General features: G+C 47.3%; 1 protein-coding gene across 1 annotated transcript in view; it reads right to left on the minus strand.

The window, feature by feature from the left end:
• Positions 1–6,149: 6,149 nt before the first annotated feature.
• The window catches only part of DOCK3 (dedicator of cytokinesis 3), a 377,696-nt gene continuing 371,532 nt past the window's right edge, over positions 6,150–12,313 (minus strand). The window contains 2 exon segments of the mRNA XM_068252991.1: positions 6,150–8,295; positions 8,298–8,370. Of these exon segments, the coding sequence (XP_068109092.1) occupies positions 7,946–8,295; positions 8,298–8,370 (423 nt within the window). The 3' untranslated portion in view covers positions 6,150–7,945.

The following is a 12,313-nucleotide window of genomic DNA, read 5'->3' on the forward strand; positions in this document are numbered from 1 at the left end:
AAACTATTTAAAAATACAACCATCTAAAGTTTCAAACAATTTAAAAATACAACCATCTAAAGTTTCAAACAATTTAAAAATACAACCATCTACATTTTCAAAAAATTTACAAAAATGCCAACAAAAATTGCCCTCCGTAAAACATTCTTGGCAAATGCTTTCGACTTGGTTTGTCTTCCGCTGGCTCAAGGGTCCATCTGACCACAGATGCCTGGTCTGCAAAGCACGGTCAGGGCAGCTACAGCATGGGTCTCAGCAGGCTCCCACTTGGGGCCCGAATCCAACCTTCATTCCCCGCGGTGACAATGGCAGACTTGCCCTCCATAACGGATTCTTGCCCGAGACCAACCTGGTGAATCGCAGTGAAGGCACCATCAGACTTGCCCTCCATAACGGATTCCCGTTAAAGGATTTAAAGTTGATTCATTACAATTAGGGCCTCAAAAGGTCCTCCCGAGTCCTGTATTGTTATTTTTGGTCACTACCTCGGGGCGGGCGTGCATGCCTGCCTGCCTGCCTGCTGCCCTCCTTGCCTGGATGTGTGGTGGTAGCCGTTGATCAGGCTCCAACTCCGGAACGCAATACAACCATCTAAAGTTTCAAACAATTTAAAAATACAACCATCTAAAGTTTCAAACAATTTAAAAATACAACCATCTACATTTTCAAACAATTTACAAAAATGCCAACAAAAATTGCCCTCCGTGAAACATTCTTGGCAAATGCTTTCGACTTGGTTTGTCTTCCGCTGGCTCAAGGGTCCATCTGACCACAGATGCCTGGTCTGCAAAGCACGGTCAGGGCAGCTACAGCATGGGTCTCAGCAGGCTCCCACTTCGGGCCGGAATCCAACCTTCATTCCCCGCGGTGACAATGGCAGACTTGCCCTCCATAACGGATTCCCGTTAAAGGATTTAAAGTTGATTCATTACAATTAGGGCCTCAAAGTCCTGTATTGCATGCCTGCCTGCTGCCCTCCTTGGATGTGCAGTGGTAGCCGTTGCTCAGGCTCCACACCGGATTCCATACCTCATTCCCCGGCCATTACCCGGGGTCACAAATGGCAGACGTGCCCGCCTCCATATGATTCTCGTGAAAGGAATGTGGGTTCATCTTTGCCCGCCATAACTGGTTCTCGTTAAAGGATTTAAAGTACATTCATTTCAAATACACAGCAGGGCCTCGAAAGTCTTCCTCCTGTATTGTTATTTTTGGTCACTACCTCGGGGCGGGCGTGCATGCCTGCCTGCTGCTCTCCTTGGATGTGTAGCGTTGCTCAGGCTCCACACCGGATTCCATCCCTCATTCCCCGGCCTTTAACCGGGGTCACAATGTCAGACTTGCCCGCCTCCATAGGATTCTCATTGTAGCGGTACTGAACAAGTGCACAGCAAGTAGAAAATGTAATTTAAAAACAAAACGTAAGCTTTTTAACAGTGCCATGGAAAGTTGAGAAGGAAGTCATACATTACCTGACATCACTGAGTGAGGAAGAGCAATCTCGCCATGTTGCGCAGTAGTCCAGCATGGCCGTCACAACACACAACAAACAGCTATTTGCGGTGCGTTACACAGTGAGTTTGGTGTGTCAGTGTGAAGCAGTACTCTAATTACACTCCCTGATTGATGTATACACATGCAAGATGTTTTAAAGCACGTTAGGCCTGCAATTTAGCATTCAATGTGATTTCTGTCCTTAAAACGCTGCTTTGCGTCACATCCAGATTTCCCCCCGGGACTTTTGGCATGTATTCCACTCCGCCATGCCCCCCTCCAGGTGTTAGACACCTTGAAACATCTTTTTCATCACTTTTGTGGCCAGCATAATTTTTTCAATTTTTCAAAGTTCGCCTCCCCATTGAAGTCTATTGCGGTTCGCAAACTTTTCCGCGAACTGAACCTTCCGCGGAAGTTCGCGAACCTAAAATCAGAGGTTCGGCCCATCTCTACATGCGACTAGCACTAGGGGAAAAGTGCAGATCAGTAGAAGCTGCCAGCACTAGGGGAAGAGTGAGGGAGAGATGCTGCTGATAGCTGCAGGTGCCTTCAGATGAGGTGGAAACACATGCCTACAGCTAATTACTTTGCACGGGGGTGGAGTGGAGGAGGACACATCGGAGCAAAGAAGGACTTGGAGGCAGTACAGAGAGTCCCTGAAATCTGGTTGGTCCCTGCATTCGGAATGTAAGATGCTTTTACTTTTTCTTTTTTTTGGGGGGGGGGGGGGGGGGGTGTCATGTTACAAAATTATTGTGTGGGGGGATATTATTGTTTACGTTTAATCTACGAAGTGGCCGAAGTGGGTACTGTGGAAAATATCTATTTAGTCATGTATTGGATATTTTAAGCCTCAATTTTTCTTCAAGAGGAGGGGTCATACCACAGGTAGATTTATGCACATTTTGGCTCCACGCACAGTATATCATGACCAATCCCACAAGTAGCATTGTTTAAAAGGAAGTCAACATTAGTGGCAGTAGCTGGATAGTGTACTGGTTAAGGGCACCGCCTTTGACACCCTGGCTAGGGTCAGGATTACCTATTCAGTAAGGTGTTCAAGGCAAGACTCCCTAACACTGCAGGGTGGCCTCTTGAGCATGTCCCAGTGGCTGCAGCTCTTGAGCGCTTTGAGTCCAACAGGAGAAAAGCGCTATACAAATGTTCGGATTATTATTATTAACCTTACCTACCTGTATATTCGCCTCACATTGAGTTTCAGTTGTCAGTGTTATCACAGATTTCCTTATCTATTGTTTCTTAGTTTGATGGAGAACATGAATTTGGCACTGTATACACACATTTGTCATTTTTACCTTCTTTTAAAAAAATTTCACTCCTTTCTCATGTGTTGCTCCCAAGTCGTGCTCATGTAGCAGAACGCAATGGACATAAAGGTAAGTGCCTGTTTTTAAATTTTGGGAGGTGGGTGCGAGCGGCTCTTCCCGGTGCGGGCCATGCTTGGAGGGGTCGCCTGCACCTCCCAGATTCCCCCTCTGGGGTGCCGCTGTGTGGTTTCTGAGCAGTGAGAGGGCTTGGAACCCCGCGGCTCCCCGGTTGTATAGGGGCATTGGGAAGCCTCCCCGTGGCGCTCCTGGATAGTGCTAATGCAGCATGAACTAATCCCCGCAGGGCAACTGCTTTGCGGTATTAGTTTTAGACCCTGCATATTTTGGCATGCGAAAGCAAATGCATATTTGCATAAGCAATGTCTCATGATTAGCCATTTAGGCCAAATTTGCAAAGCCAGATTTGTCAGGTTTAACTTGGTGTTTGATGCACTTAAATTCTTTGTTGTAGTGTTCCAAGCATAAGTACACCTACAAAATGTAAAAACAATGGAATAGCTGGGCTCTGCCTGGAAGTAACTACTTATTGTCTCCACGGCAAAATGTGTTGAGGCCTGGGACCAACTAAGAGTGCTTTTGCAGTGCTTTCGGATCAGCAAAAATGCTACATCAGTGGATCCCTATGGGGTGGTCTCAGGAGCAGTGTTGTGTGTGCAAAAAGTTGCTTGCAGCATTTTGGGAGCAATACCGGTGCTATTACTTCAGTGGCTACAGTAGCCAAATCATGTTCGCTCTGGAAATTGCAGAAAAATCACGATTTTCCGCGATTTGGCAATTTGTGAGTGATTTGCGATTGCCGCAAAGCTCCCGTAGTGGGTCACAAGACTAAGATTCTGAAAGTTCATTTAAACTGAAGCAAAGAAACAATATTTACACAAGATAGATGTGAACGAATGAATGCTGTCCCAAATATACATACAAATTGTTTAGAGGTACACTTGCACAAAGTCATGCATTTTGTCAGATTATAGACAAGTCCAATCAGTATTGAATCATTAACAGATACCTTTGGTTATACTATGTCAGCAAGATCACTTCCGGGAGAGATTTCCAAGCTCTTTTAACCGGTTCTGGACGCAGGTAGTTGAAATCTACGACCGGTTTATGACCCGGTATTACTGCCAGGGTGTAGATTTCAGCTGCTTTTACTATTCACGTCACTCTGGCACTGCTGCAGCCCACATGCTCTGCCATCATTGGCTCCTGACCCTGTGATCAGTGTGAGCCAATCACAGTGATCACAGAAAAACACCTCTGGGGCCAGAGACGGCTAGTGCAAAACACATTAAGCTTACTTCGCTTCAAAATCAGAAGATGTCCACCAGAGCCGTGAACTTAGGACTAGCAGAAACCAGTGGGGCCCAGATAAACTCATCTTCTGTCTAGAGGAATCTGGCCACAAGACTACTTCATGGAAGAACTGTGACCAAAAAGCCCCACCTCTGACATGGAAACAACGCTAAGCAACTCAACTAGGCACAAAAACTTGGTAGCTGGTGTAGAACAATTGCATCAGGAGCTCAGGACATCTGAGTCAAAATTTGAACTATTTTCTATAGCCAAAGGCGGTTTGTTTGCCAAAGGGCTGAAGAGTTGTACAGTAATGAGTGACTGCAGGCAACTGTGAAGCATGGCAGGGGGTCCTTGCAAGTTTAGGGCTGCCTTTCTGCAAATGGAGGTAAGGAATTGGTCATGATTAAGAGTGTCCTCAATAGGAAGAAATACAAGCAGATGCATGCCTGCTGCAGAATAATCTTGGGCCAATAAATCACCTCCCTGATGATACTGCATGATGGATAATGATCACAAGCATACAATCAATGTCATGAAGAAGTATCTTCAGCATAAAGAAGGAGAGATCTAGAAGTGATGGTATGGCCTGCATAGAGCCCTGTTCTTAACATCATCGAGTCTGGGATTACAAGAAGAGACGGGAAAATCTGATATAGGGTTTTTTCTTTGGTGATTCTTGTAAGGGCCAAGAATACCTAAGTGAGAAGTAGAGGCACCTACACTCTATCTCCAATGCCAGGGGTCCCCAAACGTTTTGGGTCAAGGGCTGGGTCAACATACTTCAGACTGCTGGAGGGCCGGAGTATACATAAAATGATGTAGAAGTCTTCGTGGGCCAGACAGTGAAGCATACTCAGTTGACAACCTGCAGTGGACAGCAGTGTCACCTGATGTGGAATTTGATTGGAAACCAGCGAATTATTGCTTTCTGGCTTTCATGTGGATGGGTGGTGCCAGCACTGCTATTCTATATGTGGACTACTAATATTTAAAGATGTAGCTGACCGCATTGATAGGTAATACATTTTGTGTGTGGGGGACGGTAAAAAAGCTTTAGGGGGCCACATTCGGCCTGCGGGCCTTAGTTTGAGGACCACTGCCCTATGCTATCAAGGCATTTTGTATTGACCTGAGGAAGCGGACCATGACCCGTGAAATGTGTTGTCATTTTGCTTTTTGAATAAAAACTTTTTTTTCCATTTGAACTGGTGTCTATATCTTCTGGAGAGGTAAGCAATTACCTCTCTTTTTATTATATAATTTTTATTTTTATTTAAAAAAACTAAAATAAAACACACATTGGGCACCTCCATCCTACCCACTACCGGAAAGATCTGAGGCAGTCTACATCCACAGAAGGATGGCGAACGTCAGGCCCAGCATGACCTCTGACCTGAAGTTCCCTGGCTAATAGAGATGGAATTAGCCACATTGACTGTTTTTACAACGCAAACTTGCATTTACGTCAGGACACACCAGTTTGCCAAACACCAATCACCAGCTAACTTCTTGTTAGCGGTTATGCTGGACATTATGGAATGTAAGTTTGCTGGTGGAGAACCCATTACATCCCTAGTGATCAGTTCTCCAAGATGTTTGGAACAACCTACCTGCTGAGTTCCTTCAAGTGTACCTGTAGGGAAAAAAGTGCTCCAAACAGGTACTTACCTAGGTAGAGGATAATCCAGAGACTTCCCCTGTCACCCTCGCAGTTCCAGCGCTGGGTTTCCTTAAAGCCCAGGGCCTGTTGATGGGGCTCAGCCCACTGCGCAGGTGCTTGTTTTCATATGGAAGTGCGGCCATGAGCCTTGGGGTTCCCACTGCTGGAACGCCAAGGTGAAGGGAGATGGGGGGAGCCTCTGGGGTATCCAGAGGCTTCCCTCTAACTAGGTAAGTATGTGACTTTTGCATTTTAGAATCGTACAGGTTTGCTTTCAAAAACGTTGTGATTTAATTTAGGCGGTAACTGTACATATGAGGAATTTGCTGTAATAAGAGCAGAGAGGGAACTCTAGGGTGGTAAACTTTATTTTCATATAACAACCATCTGGAGGAAAAAAAAAATCACAACAGAAACGGTGAATCTTATTTACACAGAAACCGGACGGCACGCAGTGTGCAAGGAACATGCGGACACCGTATATATACAAACACACACCCTGCGGAAAGCTGACCATCGGGGACACAACACAGCACCGCCGGAGGGTATAGAATATGAAGACACAGAACGAGGGCACGCCTATTCCTGTCCCATGGCGACTGATGCCGGCTCACAATTCCTCGCTACCCTCAGAGACATCAAGAGGTGACACCCAGCGGTGACAGGGCGGACAGGCCACAATGTTCCCAAATGTCTGGGGTGGGAGCAAGGAGACAAGCTGCTGATTACAGATATTAGTTATGCCCGGAGTGAGGATGGTGACGGTGGGAGGAGGGGGAGGGGCATAGGAGCAGGAGGTATCCAGACTAAAAATTAGATATGCACATCAGGTCATGTGTCCCGATTCACAATACCCAATCATGGTCACCTAAGACCACAGCCTCCCAATGCAAGAATATCAGGGCACTCTGGTCTCTCCACTCCTCCTAATACATAGCTATCAGGGCGCACTGAGGGCCTGTTTACACTGGCAGCAGTGAAGAGCACAGACTGACTTTGTTGATGGCCTTGACAAAGTATGGTATGGCACAGCCCTGTTCAATTCAATACAAGTGAATAAGGCTGTCCACCTCCGACACTCAAAAATGGATCCAAAATTGGTGTCACATTGCACCACGGGGAGTGTGAAGGGCACTAGTCTGCACCACATTTGATGTGAATAGCCCCTGAGCTCTCTACTAATAGTCATCAGGGTACCTCATCAAGACATACTCACTTCTCTACACTTCCTAAAATACAGAAATTCCAATTCAAGGACTATCACTCGCCTTCTTCTATGAAAGAAAAGTGAGTGAAAAAACAAACATTTTTTTACTTTACCTTCCCACAGTAGTGGGAAACCTTTGAATGGTCCAGAGGTTCCCCAGATTCTCCTACAGCTCATCGTTCCAGCACAGGGTCCCCCTTATACCTATTTTATTCAAGAGAGATAATAGATTTCGTCTGGCCACGACCATGGCCATGGATGAGCGCGTGCACGAGTAAGGTCTGTGCACGCTTAGGAGAAAGAAGCACTGTATGAGTGGTTTCATTCTTCTTGACATGTGCAAACTTTACTTGAGCACTCGTCCATGGCCAGGAGCACAACCAGAAGATGAAGAGGGGCCCTGCACTGGAATGGTGGGCTCTAAAAGGAGCCTGGAAGCCTATATCCACAGGCTTCCAACTACTACAGCAATATATAACTTTTGGTTTTTTTTTTACTCAAAGTGTGCTTTAATACAGAGACATCACTACACATCCACCTCTCCACTCCTCTTCCACTTACAGACATCAGGACTCACAGACCACTTTCCTCCTATCCCCCCTAGTAAATCAGGACACAATGACCTCTCCTGCTGACCAGAACACAGTGATTTCTTCCCTTTGTCTTCTAATACACATGTGCCAGGACACACAGACTCCTCCTCTCTACCACTAGTACATAGATGTCAAGTAGTGCTGATCTCTCCTTCCTCCTGATACACGCATCATATGTCTCCTGTCCTCCTCATACACAACATTGTGGTGCATGGACTTCTTCTATCCTCCTCCTAATATACAGGAATCGGGATACACGGACCTCTCCCCTGCTCATCATATATAGACTCCTCCTCCTCCTCCACCACCTCTGGTTGCCCCCAGGCCTCTCCAGTTCAGTCCCAGCCTAAGGTTTGCCCATGTTGTGCTCCCACCCAACCCGTGCTGGCGGTTCTTTGCCCATGTGGCAGTTCCTCCTTAATCTTCTCAGCCTTTCTTGCTCTGAATTCCCCTCCTCCTGGTCTCCACTGGGTGAGCGTGGAGGTGTCACCCCAGTGGGGGCAGAGTGACTCCGGCAAGGCTGGGTCTTGGGTGCTTCCAGGCCGTTGGGGTCAGAGAGGCTGTACCGCACAGGAGGGTAGTGCTGAAAACATCCACCCTGCTCTTCCTCCATCCGGGAATCTGTGCTGGTGGTGGCATCAGGGCAGCTGGAGAAATTTCCTTCACTCAGTGAGGACACACCGCTGCTGGCGCTACGGAGAGAGGGGAGTTGCTGCCATCCAGGCAAGACTGTGGGCTGGTGGGTGAGGCAGGGATGGTGTGCAGAGGGCTCTGTAGAGAGACAAGTATTATATAAGTCTGGAGTTACACCGAGAACAGCCCCTGCTTATGCTACAAAGCCCAACAATACAGAAGACCCAGACTGAGAAGAGGTATAGATTGCAGGTCCCCCTCCTCCTTTTCATCCAAGTTTTCCATGAGGAATTAAAGGGCACCTGAAGTGAGAGGAATATGGAGGCTGCTATCTTCAGTCAAAAAACACTGCCGGTTGCCTGATTTCTGTGCTGATATTCTACCTCTAACACTTTAAAAGGTAAAGTCTCTGGATCCTAATGAGGCTTCACGCATCCTCCTAAGCCTCAGCGATCCAGCGCTGGCAGCCCCCGAACAGCACACGTCAATATTTACCATCTGCGCTCCTGTATAGGCGCAGTAGCAGCTTTCCGATGGGCTCTGGCAGAAATAGCTGAGCCCAATCAGGTCTGCTCTACTGAGTAAGTGACTCGTGCCTGTGCAGTAGAGCGGACCCAATCAGGTTCGGATATCTCCATTGGAACCCATCGGAAAGCCTCTACTGCGCTCAAAGTCGGACTGGGAGGTGGAAAAATTGAAGAAATCCACCTGCTGGCCAAGCAGCAGTAACCATGTGACATTACTTCCTATAGAAACCTGTAGCAAGTTACTGAGCACACCCAGCCGGGCTGCAGCTCTCTTAAGCTGCTCCAGACCTTGTCTCAGCAAGTCTTCACTGCGAGCAGCAACACCTGATTACTGCTGCTTGGCCAGCAAGTGGATTTCCTCAGCTTTCCCACCTCCCAGTCCAACACTGACTGCCTGGTAGCTGTGTAGACGTAAAAAAAAAAACACAGGAACACCGGGAGCCCTTGTGGTGTATTATCTCAGGATAAAAATGGTCTAAGAAATAAACGCGTTGTCTGCAGTGCTTGTTACCGTTAAAATAAATATACCTTTTACAAAAGTGGAAGTCTCCTTAAATAAGGTACGCGAACATTGTTATTCATATGTATATATACTCAACCAGGAAACAACTCAAAATATAAAGGGCGCCTCCTACTGTTATCACAACCTAACACTGACTGCACCTGCGCAGGAGTGCAGACGGTAAATCTTGCCGTGCGCTGCAGCCGCTACTGCACCTGTACGCACCGACAATCAGCTTGTCGGCTGAATTTTCGGGGGCTGTCAGCACTGGATCCCTGGGGCTGAAAAGGACGGAGGAAGCCTCATTAGGATCCAGAGGCTTCCCCCTCCCTAGGTAAGTACCCCCCAGGGCTTTTTTTCCTTACAGATTCCCTTTAAGTCATTGGCCCAGAATGAGCATGCAGATCAGATGCTGTGACTCGGCTCTGACTCCATTGGCTGCATGCTTGTTGCAGGTGTGTGACTTAAACAACTAAAGCCAAAAGCTCAGCATGACAGCCAGGTAACTGGCATTGTTTATAAGGGAATAAAGATGTTAGCTTATGTGTTCCTCTTACTTGAGGTTCCCTTTAGGCCCTATTTACACTTCACGCTTTTGCCTAAATGGGACGCAATGTGATGCAACTCAATGCAACGCATTAAGGGCCTGATTCACAAAGCGGTGCTAACAGTTAGCACGCTGGTGAAAAGCCCTTTATCATGCCTAAACTCAGTTTAGGCATGATAAGTTTAGGTGTGATAAGTTTAGGTGTGATAAGTTTAGGTGTGATAAGTTTAGGCATGATAAGTTTAGGCGTGATACGTTTAGGCGTGATAAGTTTAAGCACCAACTGGGTTAGCACCGCAGTGCACAGCTGATCAAAAGTTTTGCGCTAGCAAAGTCTGGTGCACTTCGCATAGAGTTTAATGGCGCTGCTTTGCTTGCGGGACTTTGCACACAATCTAAACTTATCTAAACTTATCACGCCTAAACTTATCACACCTAAACTGGCTTTTCACCAGCGTGATGCAATGGTTATCACGCCTAAAGTCTCTAACTGGGTTAGCACCGCTTTGTGAATCGAGCCCTAAGTATGAACTGGGCCTCAAGGTGGTTTGTACAGAACCCCATCCCTTAGTTATGTGATGATCTGTTCAGGCAGATAAAGAAAGCAAATACTTAAAGGGAAACTCCACTTGTATATAAAAAATGTAACACGATAATTGCTAGTGCTGTAGCAGTCATTTTTTCCACTCCTGGCCATCCTTCACCCATCCCAACTGTGCAAACAGTACAGATTTATTCAATTGATGTACACTACATCCCCAAATTCTAACTTCCTACATGACATCACATAAGCGCTGCTCCATTGCACACCCCCCCCCCCCCCCGCGCGTAGCCACAGAACTGTCAGCTGCACAGTCGGCACGAGTCTGTACAGGCTGGTACAGCAATGTGGCCAAAGGGGATGGATCCCGATCCCTGATGGGTGACACCAGTGGTTAGGTCAGGTGTGTACCTTTACTCAGACAGACTGGCTGACTTTTACTACTTCAACCTATTGCTGTTTTCTGGCTGAGAGCTAAGTTGATTATTGTTTGTGTTTACCAGTATTAAGAAATGATGCCAGGGTTCAATAGATCTGGGCACTGATGAGGCCTTCTTACACTTAAAAGCAAATTTGGCCAAGACGGCTGTTTGGAATAAGAATCTAGTGTGTGTACAGCTGCTGATGTTTTATAAAAATTAAGCACACCTGATCATTAACCTCCCTGGCGGTTAATTTAGGCAAAAATCCTTTTTTTATTTTTTTTTATTTTTTTGTTTTGTTTCATGTAAAGCTACCAGAGTGGTAGCTACATGAAACACCACTACAGGGCGCATGTGTCCCTCTAGTGCGATCGTCGCCGGCATCAAAAGCAAACAGGGGAACACGTATATAACGCGCTCCCCTGTTTGGCTTCTCCTGTCGCCATGGCGACGATCGGAATGACGTCATGGACGTCAGACGCCTCCGATCCAGCCCATAGCGCTGCCCGGAACTCATTGGTCCGGGCAGCGCAGGGCTCTGGCGGGGCCCTCTTGCGGCGCTGCGTGCGGGCGATCGCCGCAGTGCGGCGGCGATCGAGCTGTACACGCGGCTAGCAAAGTGCTAGCTGCGCGTACAGCATTTTAAAGTGAGCAAATCGCCCCACCAGGGGCTGAGATATCTTCCTGCGCGGCATAGCCCGAGCTCAGCTCGGGCTTACTGCCAGGAAGGTTAAATCATAGCAAGGTACAAGCACATACTTTCCCTCCTTACCCAGAAGCCACCCCATCATGCACCACACCCATCTCCCCACTTCATAGAAACACTACAGCAAGTGACATGTCTGTATAGTGCTTCTGCCCAGGATTGCTGCCCTAAAGATCGAGTACTGATATCTATGGTGTATGAGGATTTATGGCACACGTTCCCAACCAGTGTAACGCGAATCAGGTATGTGTCACCGCTCCCCGCTCTGTCTCTCCGCACTTTCCCCCGCTTCTGCTCTGACTGTAGCTAGAGTAGGGCTACAAAAAAAATGGCTGCTGATTTCCACAAATGCGGACATCGACAGAAAATTTCTTGTAGCCATGCTCTAACTACAGACAGAGCAGAGAAAGGGAGAGAAGAGTGACGTCGGCGCTGGAACGACTGGAGCTGGCAAGTCAGCCACCGCCACCAGAACATGCCACTGAGGGCACCTTTAGCTAACTACCTATACTGGAGGCACCTATGCCTGGCTACCTATACAGGTCCTCCTACACCTAACTTCCTATACTAGGAGCACCTATGCTTGGCTACCGATACTGATGCACCTGCATCTAACTTCCTACACTGGGAGCACCTATGCTTGGCTACCTATACTGATGCACCTGCATCTAACTTTCTACACTGGGAGCACCTATGCCTGGCTACCTATACAGGTCCCCCTACACCTAACTACCTATACTGGAGGCACCTATGCCTGGCTACCTATACAGGTCCCCCTACACCTAACTTCCTATACTGGGAGCACCTATGCTTGGCTACTGATACTGATGCACCTG

This window comes from Hyperolius riggenbachi, chromosome 9, assembly GCF_040937935.1.
Source record: "Hyperolius riggenbachi isolate aHypRig1 chromosome 9, aHypRig1.pri, whole genome shotgun sequence".
NCBI lineage: Eukaryota > Metazoa > Chordata > Amphibia > Anura > Hyperoliidae > Hyperolius > Hyperolius riggenbachi.